The sequence below is a fragment of the Salvelinus sp. IW2-2015 genome, unplaced genomic scaffold, assembly GCF_002910315.2.
Source record: "Salvelinus sp. IW2-2015 unplaced genomic scaffold, ASM291031v2 Un_scaffold2876, whole genome shotgun sequence".
In the NCBI taxonomy this organism is placed as follows: domain Eukaryota; kingdom Metazoa; phylum Chordata; class Actinopteri; order Salmoniformes; family Salmonidae; genus Salvelinus; species Salvelinus sp. IW2-2015.
The window spans coordinates 42,556-58,554 of record NW_019944176.1 but is presented as its reverse complement, the minus strand read 5'-3'; the positions used below and the strand labels follow the sequence as shown (position 1 = coordinate 58,554).

Here is a 15,999-nt window from a genome sequence, read left to right as displayed (position 1 = left end):
ATCAGGTCAAACTAACTGATGTGTTGTGGGATAGGGACATGGAATGTAAATCAGGTCAAACTAACTGATTTGTTGGGTGTAAATTAGGTCAAAGTAGTAGTGAAGGACGGTCTTTATTTCAGGAGAAATAGTTATGTGTGATAATAAAGACTCCTTAAAACATCAGATGATATTGTACACTGCATTGGCAAGGCTGCCAAATCACTGTAGTTACCCTGTAATAGTTACATCATATCTAAATAGCCCAATATGATACTAGAAATATGTCCAAGTACAATACTATTGTTAAAAACTAAATCCAAACCGCCTTAAGTTGTTCTTAGAGTTTTGGTCCTATAATCACAAAGCAAGCCAGTAAAAACATCTGTACCTGATATAAGGTAATATCACACTGCATTGAATCACTGAGTATGTCAAAATAAACAACAACAACATATTCTGATAAATCAGGGCCATGTGAGTGCTTCATGTTTTAAAGGGTCTACGTCCCAAATGGCACCCCATTCCCTACATAGTGCACTAAAAAGTAGTTTATTTAATAGTGAATAGGGTGCCACTTTGGACGCATACAGGGGTTCTGGGGGTTCTGTGATATTTTCAGCCGTTTTGATAAACAGCTTCAAAGGAACAGAGTGGGCCTTTAAACTGATCTACACAATGTCATTGCATATATACGAGCAGAGCCTTCGGTCACCATGGCAACCTCAGGGCCCAACTCCTGAGCCAATCAAAGAGAAGAAAGTAAAAACAACAGCATAATATTACCATTCCATTACCACTCTGTTAGTTTGCTTTACAAATGTTTACTCACTCACCCACTCACTCATATTCAGTAATTAACTCACTCAATACACCATTCATTAATTTCAGTTCCATCCTCACTCATATACTTCATAATCGACGTCAGTCCAAACCATTCTGTCCTTCTCCCGCTCTGTCGTTTCCTTCCAACTTCTCCCTCTCTCTCTCTCTCCGTCCTCCTCCCTCTCTCTGTCCTCCTCCCTTCTCCCTCTCTTCTCTCTCCTTCTCTCTCAGTCCTCCTCCCTCTCTCCGTCCTTCTCGTCCTTCCCCTCTTCCTTCTCTCTCCCCTCCTCCCTCTCTCTGTCCTTCTCCCTCTCTCCTCCTCCCTTTCTCCGTTCTTCTCCCTTTCTCCGTCCTTCTCCCTCTCTCCGTCCTTCTCCCTCTCTCCTTCTCACTTGTTCCTCTTCTCCCTTCCTCCCTCTGTCCCTTTCACTCGTTCCTCTGTCCATCCATCCTCCTCAGAAGTTATACGCTGATACCAGAACATGCACCTTCGCTACATGCTTAGCCTGGAAGGTGCGATCACTATACTCGGACATGTCCACATCAACGCTGATATCCTGTGGTCCTCTTAACCTCTGAACTAGGATTAATTCGCCCGTCTGGCGGTCCGACCTTTGCATCACGAACATCCCGCGGCTGTTGCCCCCGACAATGCCGAATCGCAGGCTATCGGGGCCGGGGCGGCCGGGGGCGGCTGCGGTCGCCATGCGGAACAGGGTAGCCGGGGTCTGGAGGTTGGAGGGGAGGGAGAGGTAGTGGAAGGAGACCGTCTTAGGAGCCAGGTGACAGGAACGACTCTCCATAGGGCAGGGGTTTCTCTCACACTGACTGTGAGGGAGAAGAGAGGAGATGTTGAGACCAAAATAACATTACATCAGTTTAAGTAAGTTTACTGTGGAAAGATCCATACACAGTATAACATTGTGATTAAAGAATTGTTACATAAATCAGTCTCCGTGGGAAAATAAACAAGGAGGAAAGTGTACATCATTTTTCCTCCCTCCCTACACTCTTAGAACAAAGACTTCCAAAAGGGTTCATTGGAGAACCCTTTTGGTTCCAGGCAGAATTATTTTTGGTTCCAGGTAGAACACTTTTGGGTTCCATATAGAACCCTACATGGAACCCAAAAGTGTTCTTCAAAGGATGATCCATTGGGGGCAGCCAAAGAACCCTTTTAGGTTCTAGATAGCACCTTTTGTTCTAAGACTGTAGGCTTGTGATTTAGAGTGAAATGGAGAAACCCTGTCAACAGTATTTCTCTGTCTCCGTGTACTTATTCACCCTGCCTCTCCCGCTTGCTCTCTTTCTCTCTCTCCTCCACTGGCAGTCCTGCAGTCTTTCAGCACAGTGATGGTTCAGTAGGAGTGGACAGAGCTACATTTCATACCTTTATTGCCTTTAAATGAGGCAATTTGTAAGGAGTTGGCAAACACTATCTAAGACTGAGGCCAAGGCATATTGGAAAGGATGGTGGTTGTGGTCATATAGCCAGGAGGCCAGGACACAGAACCCTGAACTAGAACAGCTGTTAGTGGGATTCTAGAAGACAGAGCTAGAGATTCTACATTTATTCTGGAGAGTTTGAGACTACTTCAAATAAGGTGGAAACATGAAGATGTCATTTTCACTTATTTTGGACTCTAGTGACATGAACAGACAAATGCGTACAGCAGACAGATCAATCACATGATCAAACACACACACACACAACCTGGTACCATCGTTTAAAGACAGAGGACAATTAATTCCTTTCCCCCTTAGTATTGAGTCAAGTCTCCAGCCTCCCTGGTCAAAATGTTTGAAATGAAAGATGAGATGTTTCAGTCATGATTCATCCTGTATGAAGAAACAATATTGTTTGAGAGAGTTTTTTACTCGCATACTTTGTTTGTCCGACTGGTATGGTTTTATGAGCATTCCTATGAGTTCTTGTATCATTTTAAGGGACTTGCCCTTCAATGACTCCAAGGGTTGGTGTGTTTGTTTTCCTAAGACGTATAGCAATAACTCTGTAGGAGAGGCTTGTTTCATTTTATATATCTGAAGAAAATTTGAAACTTAATCCTTTCCAAAACAAAAAACGCTTCTTCAATTGGCCGCAGAGTGGACAATATTAATGTTGAAAATTAGAAGAAAGCTGAGCAACACCCCACCCCCCCCACACATCACACAACACCCCCACAGCCGGCCAACACACCAACCCGTACCCCATCCCCCCAACACAGCAACCCCAGATCACACACCACACAACCACACACAACACCACACACACACAACAACGAATACGAAACAACAGATTACAAAGCACCTCCCAACCAACACATCACAAACACACTTAGGCCACACACTTACACACAGCAACACAGCGCGGTGTATATTCCTGATACTTATACTTAGGAGACGTCTTGACGTAGCTGATGTTGCCGTGTGATCGGGGACACTCCGGGCTCACACACTGGAACCCTCCTCCTGTGTTGATACATGTTGTTCCTCTACTGCAGTTGTGCTGCTGGGTCAGACACTCATCCACATCTGGAGGACAACATGAGAGACAGAGAGGGAGAGAGAGGGAAAGAGAGGGAGGGAGAGAGGGGGGATGGGAGGTAGGGGAGAGAAGAGAGAGGGGAAGAGAGAGAGAGAATAAATGAAACAGAAAAATAAATAGTGAGACATTAGTAGTTCAGTTTAGTCTCTCAAACGGCTTGTCTCGCATCCTGCTGTGAAGTGGTGAGGTCATCTGTTCCACTGGCAGGCAGAGAAAGTAACGCTTCTTAAGCTTACAGGGCAGATGAAACAGGTCTGGGGAGTAAAGCCTATGGCCAGGCCAGAGAGAGAGACATGGGACACCTCCATATAAATACATACAGCCATCTGCCTCGTCTTTCTCTCTTGCTCTCTCTCTTTTTCTCCCCTTCTTTCAAAACACCTTCACCCATAGCTAAGCTAAACCATGATGTTTGTTTATCCCTCTATTCTCTCCACCCCTTCATTCCCTCCCTTCTCTACCATTCTCTCATTTGTTCCACTGGCCAGCAGTAGAGCAGGGTAAGAAACGACAGGGGGGGCAGGCAGAACAAACTGGATTGAGGACTACGGCCAGGGGACAGGGGTCAGGGCAGAGGCTAGAGGACGGACACCTCTACAGAAATACCTCCCTCTACCATGATCGGCCTTCCTTTCCAAAGAACTGCATAGCTAAACCAACCATGATGTTTGATTATCCCTTCTTCTCTTCATCCCTCTATTCCCTCATCTCCATTCTCCATTCCCTCATCTCCATTCTGCATTCCCTCATCTCCATTCTCCATTCCCTCATCTCCATTCTCCATTCCCTCATCTTCATTCTCCATTCCCTCATTGCACCTTTATTTATGTACTGGAAGCTCCATTGGTGTTCTGATGGGTTTAGTCATGTAAATCACTGCTATCCCCGTAGCTCCAGAAGGGTAAGCCGAACAACCCTACCAGACCCATTATACAGCGCCTTAGCCAGGACCCAGGCTGTGTCTGAAAGCATTACTAACTGTCAAATCCTTGCTTCCTCCGTCCTCCAGACACACGGATTTGACAGCTAGAAATGTTTTCAGACAACCCCAGTGTGGCGCTCCCTGCCTGTAGCGTTGGAGTTCTAAGCCCAGCTCTAAAGCCCCTTGCATTGGTCCAAGATCAAGACCATGGAAATGAATGGGCCATTGTCCTCTATCCCTTCCTACCCTCCCTCCATACCTACCCTCCCTAACATGTGCCCTCTGGTCCCTCCATCCCCCCTCCATGCCCTCACTAGTCCCTCCACACCCCTACCCTCCCTACTATCCTCTATCCCCTCCTACACCTCCATCCCTATCCATACTGCCTTCTATCCCTCATCCCTCCTACCCCGCCCATCCCTCCATACACTCCATCTCTCCTACTGCTCCTCCTCCCTCCCTCCTACCCCTCCCTCAGCACTCTACCTCCATTCCATTTCTCCTACGCTCAACATCATCTCTGCCTTCCTCGCTCTTGCCTTCCTTCCATCCTCCTCCCACCCATCCCATCTCTCCTTCCTCCATCCTCCTATCATCCTCCTTCCATCCGCCTACCCCCTTTCTTTTTCTCCCATCCCTCCTACCCTCCCTCCCTCCCTCCCTCCTAACCTCCTCATCCCTCCTACCCTTCCACCACAACTCCTACCCTCCCTCCATCCTCCTACCCTTCACCATCCCTCCTACCCTCCCTCATCACTCCTACCCTCCCTACATCACTCTTATCCTCCATCTCTCTATACCTCCTTCATCCCATCCCACCTACCCTCCATCCCCCCATCCATCCTCCACTACCCTCTCGCTCCATCCCTCCTACCATCCATCCTACCTCCCTCAATCCCTCCAACCCTTCCTCTACCATCCTCCTACCTCCCCATCCTCCTACCTCCCAATCCTCCCTACCCTTCCTCTACACTCCCTCCTCCCTCCATCTCCTCTCTACCCTCCTGTCCACTCACTCCTCACAGCTCCTACATCAGGCAGCAGCTTATATGGCTGGGGCAGCGAGCAGTGCGTGGCAGCCTGGTATGTTGACACCTCGTACACACACAGCTTGCCCCCTGGTCAGCCGGTCACCTCACACTCTCAATTTACATCTGGGAGGAGAGAGAGAGTGGAGGGGAAGAACACACGTCAGTCACATGATCAGACATGTGGGGGTACAAACAACAGGGTTTGAAAAGTAGGAGAAAGAGAGAGAAAAGAGAGGAGGGTAAATTAAAAGGTTAGAGCGTGATAGAGAGATACAGTAGCTAGAAGATTTGGGTAAAGGGCATCTGTTCTGTCTGGGCTGTCCGTGAGGGGTAAGGAGGGATGTAAGAGTTGTTGAATGCTAAATGAGATCATGTAAATCGTATCCAATCCCAACTAGTGTTTTAGTGGGTTAGGTGCTAGGGTTGTTCGTATAGCCAGTCTTACCCTGGCAGAGTTTCTGAGGTACCACTCATATGAAACAGATGCTTTGCATCATTAGGATAGGGCTGGTTGGAATTTGCAAGTTCTATCAAAGCCCTAGATAACACAGCTAATCGATATGGAACATTTTGGCAAGTGGACACCAAAGTGGAGCACGAAATTATTGACACCTTGATAAAGATGAGCAAAACATGACTATAACAAATAATTCAAATACTGGGCTATATTGTATGCTCTATTTTTTTAACAATTGTATATACAGTGGGGAGAACAAGTATTTTGATACACCTGCCGATTTTGCAGATTTTCCTACTTACAAAGCATGTAGAGGTCTGTAATTTTTATCATAGGTACACTTCAACTGTGAGAGACGGAATCTAAAACAAAATCCCGAAAATCACATTGTATGATTTTTAAGTAATTAATTAGCATTTTATTGCATGACATAAGTATTTGATATACATCAGAAAAGCAGAACTTAATATTTGGTACAGAATCCTTTGTTTGCAATACAGAGATCATTACGTTTCTGTAGTTCTTGACCAGGTTTGCACACACTGCAGCAGGGATTTTGGCCCACTCCTCATACAGACTTCTCCAGATCCTTCAGGTTTCGGGGCTGTCGCTGGGCAATACGGACTTTCCGCTCCCTCCAAAGATTTTCTATTGGGTTCAGTGTCTGGAGACTGGCTAGGCACTCCAGGACCTTGAGATACTTCTTACGGAGCCACTCCTTAGTTGCCCTGGCTGTGTGTTTCGGGTCGTTGTCATGCTGGAAGACCCAGCACGACCATCATCAATGCTCTTACTGAGGGAAGGAGGTTGTTGGCTAGATCTCGCAATACATGGCCCCATCCATCCTCCCCTTAATACGGTGCAGTCGTCCTGTCCCTTTTGCAGAAAAGAATCCCCAAAGAATGATGTTTCCACTCCATGCTTCACGGTTGGGATGGTGTTCTTGGGGTTGTACTCATCCTTCTTCTTCTCCAAACACGGCGAGTGGAGTTTAGACCAAAAAGCTCTATTTTTGAATCATCAGACCACATGACCTTCTCCATTCCTCTCTGGATCATCCAGATGGTCATTGGCAAACTTCAGACGGGCCTGGACATGCGCCTGCTTGAGCAGGGGGACCTTGTGTGCGCTGCAGGATTTTAATCCATGACGGCGTAGTGTGTTACTAATGGTTTTCTTTGAAACTGTGGTCCCAGCTCTCTTCAGGTCATTGACAGGTCCTGCCGTGTAGTTTTGGGCTGATCCCTCACCTTCCTCATGATCATTGATGCCCCACGAGGTGAGATCTTGCATGGAGCCCCAGACCGAGGGTGATTGACCATCATCTTGAACTTCTTCTATTTTCTTCTATTTTCTAATAATTGCGCCAACAGTTGTTGCCTTCTCACCAAGCTGCTTGCCTATTGTCCTGTAGCCCATCCAGCCTTGTGCAGGTTCTACAATTTTATCCCTGATGTCCTTACACAGCTCTTGGTCTGGCCATTGTGGAGAGGTTGGAGTCTGTTTGATTGAGTGGTGTGGCAGGTGTCTTTTATACAGGTAACGAGTTCAAACAGGTGCAGTTAATAACAGGTAATGATGGAGAACGAGGGCTTCTTAAAGAAAAACTAACAATCTGTGAGAGCCGGACTTCTTACTGGTTGGTAGGTGATCAAATACTTATGTCATGCAATAAAATGCAAATGAATTACTTAAAAATTCATACAATGTGATTTTCTGGATTTTTGTTTTAGATTCGTCTCTCACAGTTGAAGTGTACCTATGATAAAAATTACAGCCTCTACATGCTTTGTAAGTAGGAAATATCGGCAAAATCGGCAGTGTATCAAATACTGTTCTCCCCACTGTATATACTACTATAATACTAATACAATTGCTCCGGGAAAAAAGTACGAATTTATTTCCCTTTTTATTTATTTTTACCTTTCAATACCTCACCTTTTTCTAATATATTTTGTGAGTTGGAGAACACATTGGGAGGGATCTTAGCCCATTCTCATACAGAATCCTTCCAGATCCTTGATATCCTTCGCCTCGCGCTTATGGACTGCCCTCTTCAATTCAACCCACAGGTTTTCAATAGGTTTCAATTCGCGGAGACTGACATGGCCACTGCAAAATGTTGATTCCGTGGCCAATGAACAATTTCTTTGTGGATTTTGATGTGTGCTGGTGGTTATTGTCTTGCTGAAAAACCTCCAGGTTTTTGAAAGGTATGAAAAGAGGGGTGTCAATAATTTTGACCCTGCTTTTTTAAGGAGAAAAAAAGTATTACTTGTGAAATAATATATATTTCTCTGAGCAATTGTATAAGTGTAAATAATATATATTTCCCTTTTTTTTGGAGCATACAATATAGATCAGTATTTTAATATTATTTATTTTATACAGTCAGTTTTGTTATCGGAGCCCCACAGGCCCTTTCCACCTTGGCTTAGCTTGGTTAAACCAGGTTGATCGCTTAGCTTGGTTAAACCAGACTGAACACTTAGCGTGGTTAAACAAGACTGATCGCTTAGCTTGGTTAAACACGACTGAACACTTAGCGTGGTTAACCAGGTTGTCGTTAGCGTGGTTAAACCAGACTGAACACTTAGCGTGGTTAATCAAGCCTGATCGCTTAGCGTGGTTAAACCAGACTGAACACTTAGCGTGGTTAAACCAACTGAACACTTAGAGTGGTTAAACCAGACTGAACACTTAGCGTGGTTAAACCAGACTGTACGCTTAGCGTGGTTAAACCAGACTGAACACTTAGCATGGTTAAACCAGACTGAACGCTTAGCGTGGTTAAACCAGACTGAACGCTTAGCGTGGTAAACCAAGACTGAACACTTAGCTTGGTTAAACCAGACTGAACACTTAGCGTGGTTAAACCAGACTGAACACTTAGCGTGGTTAAACAAGAATGAACCTTAGCGTGGTTAAACCAGACTGAACACTTAGCGTGTTAAACCAGACTGTACGCTTAGCTTGGTTAAACCAGACTGAACGCTTACCGTAGTTAAACAGACTGTACGCTTAGCTTGGTTAAACCAGACTGATCACTTAGCGTGATTAAACAAGACTGAACTCTTAGCGTGGTTAATCAGATTGAACGCTTAGCTTGTTAAACAGACTGAACGCTTAGCTTGGTGAACAGACTGAACGCTTAGCATGGTTAAAACCAGACTGAACGCTTAGCATACTAGGTTAAACCAGACTGAACGCTTAGCTTGGTTAAACCAGACTGAACGCTTAGCTTGGCTAAACCAGACTGAATGCTACACACACTATAACCAACCAGGCTCACAAAGTATCCTGGGTAAGGTGGGAACTCACTTCATCCAACACTAAAGCATCTCATATCTCACCCTGGCAGATACTGTTGTCAGATGTCCCACTCATGTGAAAGCCAGCATCGCAGCTGCAGTGTTGGGCGCGGTCCACTTTGGCACAGCGGGGACGTCTGCTGAACGCCGGGTCGTTCATGACGCTCCACTCTGGCGGCGCTGAACACGAGAGAGGGAAGAGCTTAAACTTCGCCCGGTGGCCCAGAGAGGGCCTCGAGGGCCTGTGCACCACTGGACAACACAATCACGCACATAAAGCACAAACACAACACAACCATGCAGACGTACTGTACATGACAATACATCGACAAACAACACAGATGAGGACATAGACGTATAAACACAACACAGACTAACAACGCAGACCAACAGCACAACACAGACCAACAACAACACACAGACCAACAACACAACACAGACCAACAACACAACACAGACAATACAACACAGACAACACAACGCAACACAGACTAACACAACACAGACTAACAACACAAAATAGACAACACAACACAGACTAACAACACAACACAGACTATCAACACAACATCAAATCAAATCTACTAATAATATGCATATCTTAGCTTCTGGGCCTGAGTAGCAGGCAGTTTACTCTGGGCACCTTATTCATCCAAGCTACTCAATACTGCCCCCAGCCATAAGAAGATATGCAACAAAACATAATACGTGAGATATTAACGAATAGCAATGTCATGCAGTTGTCGTTAGTTCCTATGTGTTCTGGTAGGGTCTCAGGTGTATGATGTCTGGTACTGCTGACCTGTCTGTGTCTGGTGCTGACAGTTGGATCCATTCCAGCTCTGTGAACAGGTGCACCTGTACTGGTTTACTCCCTCTACACAGGTCCCTCCGTTCTGGCATGGGTTACTGGAGCACTCACTCACATCTATGGACAAAAGGGAGAGCTGAAAGAATGAAAGATGTCCCTGAACAAGATGGCCGCCCTGCAGTCACATTTCCTGGCATGTGGAATCCCAATATCCATTCTAGTGTTCTATTTAACTCTGTGGTTGAAACTGTTGAAAATACATACTTTGTCCCACTGTCAGTTCTCTGCTTGTCTTAGACCCATCTAGGAGCTGTACAGTTGAAGTCAGGAGTTTACATACACTTAGGTTTGAGTAATTAAAACTCGTTTTTCAACCATTCCACAAATTTCTTGTTAACAAACTATAGTTTTGGCAAGTCGGTTAGGACATCTACTTTATGCATGACACAAGTATTTTTCCAAATATTATTTAGAGACATTATTTCACTTATAATTCACTGTATCACAACTCCAGTGGGTCAGAAGTTTACATACACTAAGTTGACTGTGCCTTTAAACAGCTTGAAAATTCCATAAAGCTTCTGATAGGCTAATTGACATAATTTGAGTCAATTGGAGGTGTACCTGTGGATGTATTTCAAGGCTTACCTTCAAACTCAGTGCCTCTTTGCTTGACATCATGGGAAAATCAAAATAAATCAGCCAAGACCTCAGAAAATAAATTGTAGACATCCACAAGTCTGGTTCATCCTCGGGAGCAATTTCCAAACACATGAAGGTACCACGTTCATCTTTACAAACAATAGTACGCAAGTATAAACACCATGGAACCACAGCCGTCATACTGCTCAGGAAGGAGACGCGTTCTGTCTCCTAGAGATTAACGTACTTTGGGGAGAAAAATGCAAATCAATCCAAGAACAACAGCAAAGGACCTTGTGAAGATGCTGGAGAAAACAGGTACAAAAGTATCTATATCCACAGTAAAGCGAGTCCTATATCGACATAACCTGAAAGGCCYCTCAGCAAGGAAGAAGCCACTGCTCCAAAACCGACATAATAAAGACAGACTATGGTTTGCAGCTGCACATGGGGACAAAGATCATACTTTTTGGAGAAATGTCCTCTGGTCTGATGAAACAAAAATAGAGCTGTTTGGCCATAATGACCATCGTTATGTTTGGAGGAAAAAGGGGGAGGCTTGCAAGCCGAAGAACACCATCCCAACCGGTAAGCATGGGGGTGGCAGCATCATGTTGCGGGGGTGCTTTGCTGCAGGAGGTACTGGTGCACTTCACAAAATAGTTTGCATCATGGGGAGGAAAATTATGTGGATATATTGAAGCAACATCTCAAGACTTCAGTCAGGAAGTTAAAGCTTGGTCACAAATGGGTCTACCAAATGGACAATGACCCCAAGTGCACTTCCAAAGTTGTGGCAAAATGGCTTAAGGACAACAAAGTCAAGGTATTGGAGTAGCCATCACAAAGCCCTGACCTTGCAAGCAAGGAGGCCTACAAACCTGACTCAGTTGCACCAGCTCTGTCAGGAGGAATGGGCCAAAATTCACCCAACTTATTGTGGGAAGCTTGTGGAAGGCTACCTGAAACGTTTGACCCAAGTTAAACCATTTAAAGGCAATGCTACCAAATACTAATTGAGTGTATGTAAATTTCTGACCCACTGGGAATGTGATGAAAGAAATAAAAGCTTAAATAAATCATTCTCACTACTATTATTCTGACATTTCACATTCTTAACATGAAGTGGTGATCCTAACTGACCTCAAACAGGGAATTTTGACTGGCACTAAATTTCAGGAATTGTGAAAAATGTTGTTTAAATGTATTTGGCTAAGGTGTATGTAAACTTCCGACATCAACTGTTTATCTGCTCTCTGTCCAGGGGAGGGGTGATACGTTATACAGCAGAATCAGACCAGACTAATCTGGCACCATCATTTACGGACAGAGGACAATTCATTACTTTCCCCGTCAATACTTCCCTTCAAGTCTCCAGCCTCTCAGTTTACAGTGCTTTAAATAAGAGATTAAATGCTTCACTCCTGATTCATACTGTATAAAGAAGGGGTATAGTTTGAGCTAAATGGACTTGCAGGGATGGATGGTGATTATGTGAGCATGATGAATACAGCTCTCCAGAGACGGTTGGAATGGTTTTATTAGCATTATGGTTTTAATGGTTTTTACTCTATAATTTTAAGAGACACGTGCCTTCCACTGACTCTGTTCATGTCATTGATAATAACAAGTGAAAAGCTGTCTAGAAGAAATGTGTAGTGTTTTATAAACATGAAGAAAAGGTTACTCCTCTAGCTTGGAAATTTAATCCATTACAACAAAAATGTCTCTTCAATTGCAAAGTGGACAAAGTTAGAAGAAAGCTGTCTTTCTCTTGAGAGTAGTAGCTCTATCAGGGGATTAAGAATAATACACACACCCTACTCTACCCCCCACCCTGCTAAAAGGGAGAAGGCTGCCGACCGGACAGCTAAAAGGGAGAAGGCAGCAAAGTGGTTCAGTCAGGTAGTGTTCTCAGGTCTCATGTAAAGTGTTCAGTCAGAGTTGTTCTTCAGGTTCTCTATGTAAAGTGGTTCAGTCAGATGTTCTCAGGTCTCTATGTAAAGTGGTTCAGTCAGAGTTTCTCAGGGCTCTATGTAAAGTGTTGTCAGATCAGGGTGTTCTCAGGTCTCTATGTAAGTGGTTCAGTCAGAGTGTTCTCAGGTCTCTTATGTCTAAAGTGGTTCATCAGAGTGTTCTCAGGTCTCTATGTAAAAGTGGTTCATCAGAGTGTTCTCAGTCCTCTATGTAAAGTGTTCAGTCAGAGTGTTCTCAAGTCTCTATGTAAAGTGGTTCAGTCAGAGTGTTCTCAGGTCTCTAGTGTAAGTGTTCAGTCCAGAGTGTTCTCAGGTCTCTATATGAAAGTGGTTCAGTCAGAGTGTTCTCAGGTCTCTATGTAAGTGGTTCAGTCAGAGTGTTCTCAGGCTCTATGGAAAGTGGTTCAGTCAGGCGTGTTCTCAGTCTCTAGTTTAAAGTGGTTCAGTTCAGAGTGTTCTCAGGTCTCTATGTAAATGTGTTCAGTCAGTCAGAGTGTTTCTCAGGTCTCTATGTAAAGTGGTTCAGTCAGAGTGGTTCTCAGTCTCTATTTAAGTGGTTCAGTCAGAGTGTTCTTCAGGTCTCTATGTAAAGTGGTTCAGTCAGTTCAGTCAGGTGTTCTCATGGTCTCTGGATGTAAAATGGGTTCATGTCAGAGTGTTTCTCAGGTCTCTATGTTAAAGTGGTTTCATCAGAGTGTTCTCAGGTCTTATTAAAGTGGTTCAGTCAGAGTGTTCTCATGTCTCTATGTAAAGTGGTTCAGTCAGAGTGTTCCAATCTCTATGTTAAAGTGTTTCAGTCAGTCAGTCAGAGTGTTCTCAGGTCTCTAGTTAAAGTGGTTCAGTCAGAGTGTTCTCAAGCGTCTCTATGTAAAGTGGTTCAGCAGAGTGATCTCAGGTCGTCTATGTTAAAGTGGTTCAGTCAGAGTGTTCTCGGTTCTCTATGTAAAGTGTTCAGTCAGAGTGTTCTCAGGTCTCTATGTTAAAGTGGTTCAGTCAGAGTGTTCTCAGGTCTCTATGTAAAGTGGGTCAGTCAGAGTTGTTCTCAGTCTCTATGTAAAGTGGTTTCAGTCAGAGTGTTCTCAGGTCTCTATGTAAACAAGTGCTTCAGTCTTGAGGTCAGGAGTGTTCTCAGGTCTCTATGTAAGTGGTTCAGTTCCAGAGTGTTCTCAGGTCTCATATGTAAAGTGGTTCAGTCAAGAGTGTTCTCAGGTCTTATGTAAAGTGTCCAGTCAGGTGTTCTCATAGTCTCTTATGTAAAAGTGGTTCAGTCAGAGTGTTCTCAGGTCTCTATGTAAAGTGGTTCAGTCAGAGTGTTCTCAGTCTCTATGTAAAGTGGTTCAGTCAGAGTGTTCTCAGGTCTCTATGTAAAAGTGGTTCAAGTCAGAGTGTTCTCAGTCTCTATGTAAAGTGGTTCAGTCAGAGTGTTCTCAGGTCTCTATGTAAAGTGGTTCAGTCAGAGTGTTCTCAGGTCTCTATGTAAAGTGGTTTCAGTCAGAGGTGTTCTCAAGGTCTCTATTGTTAAAGTGGTTCAGGTCAGAGTGTTCTCAGAGTCTCTATGTAAAGTGGTTTCAGTCTGAAGTGTTCTCAGGTCTCTATGTAAAGTGGTTCAGTCAGAGTGTTCTCAGGTCTCTATGTAAAGTGGTTTCCCAGTTCAGCGAGTGTTCTCAGTCTCTATGTAAAGGGTTCAGTCAAGAGTTTCTCAGGTCTCTATGTAAAGTGGTCCAGTCAGAGTGTTCTCAGTTCTCTATGTAAAGTGGTTTCAGTCAGAGTGTTCTCAGGTCTCCTATGTAAAGGGTTCAGTTCAGAGTGTTCTCAGGTCTCTATGTAAAGTGGTTCAGTCAGTTCAGTCAGGGTGTTCTCAGGTCTCTATGTAAAGTGGCTTCAGTCAGAGTGTTCTCAGGTCTCTGTGTAAAGTGGTTCAGTCAGAGTGTTCTCAGGTCTCTATGTAAAGTGGTTCAGTCCAGAGTGTTCTCGTCTCTGTGTAAAAGTGTTTCAGTCAGAGTGTTCTCAGGTCTCTGTGTAAAGTGTTTCAGTCAGAGTGTTTCTCAGGTCTCTGAGTAAAGTGGTTCAGTCAGAGTGATTCAGGTCTCTATGTAAAGTGGTTCAGTCAGAGTGTTCTCAGGTCTCTATGTAAAGTGGTTCAGTCAGTCCAGTCAGGGTTTCTCAGGTCTCTACAGAAAATGTCTAACTTAAAAAATATGAGGGGAAGATGAAACATGGAAAATGTATGGAGAGTGTTGAAAAATATCCTGGGGAGTAAAGTTGGCCACAAAACATTCTGTACCTGTCCTATGGTCTTCTGGCCCCTGGGAAGGCAAATTAACACCATGAGGAGTCCAAAAATACCAGTAAGCTCTCAGAAGCAAAGACTCTCCCCTCTCCCTCCCTAGTCCAAAATACAGTTAGTTCACAGAGCTAAAGACCTCCCTCTCTCCCTCCCTAGTCCAAAACAGATTACGAGCTTAGTTCAAACAGTCAGCTAAAGATCCTCCCTCCCTCTAGTCAAAATACAGTTAGTTCACAGAGCTAAAGACTCCCTCTTCCCTCCCTAGTCCAAAATACAGTTAGTTCAACAGAGCTAAGACCTCCTCTCTCCCTCCCCTAGTCCATAAATACAGTTAGTTCACAGAGCTAAAGACCTCCCTCTCTCCCTCCCTAGTCCAGAAATACAGTTAGTTCAAGAGCTAAAGACCTCCCTCCTCTCCTCCCTAGTCAAAATACAGTTAGTTCACAGAGCTAAAAAGACCTCCCCTCTCCCTCCCTATGTCCAAAATACAGTTAGTTCACAGAAGCGAATAAAGACCTCCCACTCTCCCCTTCCCTAGTCCAAAATACAGTTTAGTCACGAGCTAAGAGACCTCCCTCTCTCCCTCCCTAGTCCAAAATACAGTTAGTTCACAGAGCTAAAAGACCTCCCTCTCTCCCTCCCTAGTCCAAAATTACAGTTAGTTCACAGAGCTAAAGACCTCCCTCTCTCCCTCCTAGTCCAAAATCCATGAGTTTCCACAGAGCTAAAGACCTCCCTCTTCTCCCTCCCTAGTCCAAAATACAAGTTTAGTTCACAGAGCAAAGACCTCCCTCCGTCTCCCTCCCTTAGTCAAAATACAGTTAGTCACAGAGCTAAAAGACCTCCCTCTCCCTCCCTAGTCCAAAATACAGTTAGTTCACAAGAAGCTAAAGACCCTCCCTCTCTCCCTCCCTAGTCCAAAATACAGTTAGTTCACAGAGCTAAAGACCTTCCCTCTTCCCTCCCTAGTCAAAATCAGTTAGTTCACAGAGCTAAAGACCTCCCTCTCTCCCCTCCCTATCCAAAATACAGTTAGTTCCAGCAGAGCTAAAGACCTCCCTCTCTCCCTCCCTAGTCCAAAATACAGTTAGTTCACAGAGCTAAAGACCTCCCATCCTCTCCCTCCCTAGTCCCAAATACCAGTTAGTTCACAGAGCTAAAGACCTCCCTCTCTCCCTCCCTAGTCCAAAATACAGTTAGTACAGAGCTA

General features: G+C 44.5%; 1 protein-coding gene across 1 annotated transcript in view; it reads right to left on the bottom strand.

Annotated features, from left to right (window-relative positions):
- Positions 1-6: 6 nt before the first annotated feature.
- LOC112074923 (fibulin-7-like) overlaps positions 7-15,999 on the bottom strand; it is a 34,018-nt gene continuing 18,025 nt past the window's right edge. The window contains 6 exon segments of the mRNA XM_070440716.1: positions 7-1,632; positions 3,201-3,339; positions 4,969-4,981; positions 5,307-5,428; positions 9,116-9,253; positions 9,876-10,001. Of these exon segments, the coding sequence (XP_070296817.1) occupies positions 1,260-1,632; positions 3,201-3,339; positions 4,969-4,981; positions 5,307-5,428; positions 9,116-9,253; positions 9,876-10,001 (911 nt within the window). The 3' untranslated portion in view covers positions 7-1,259.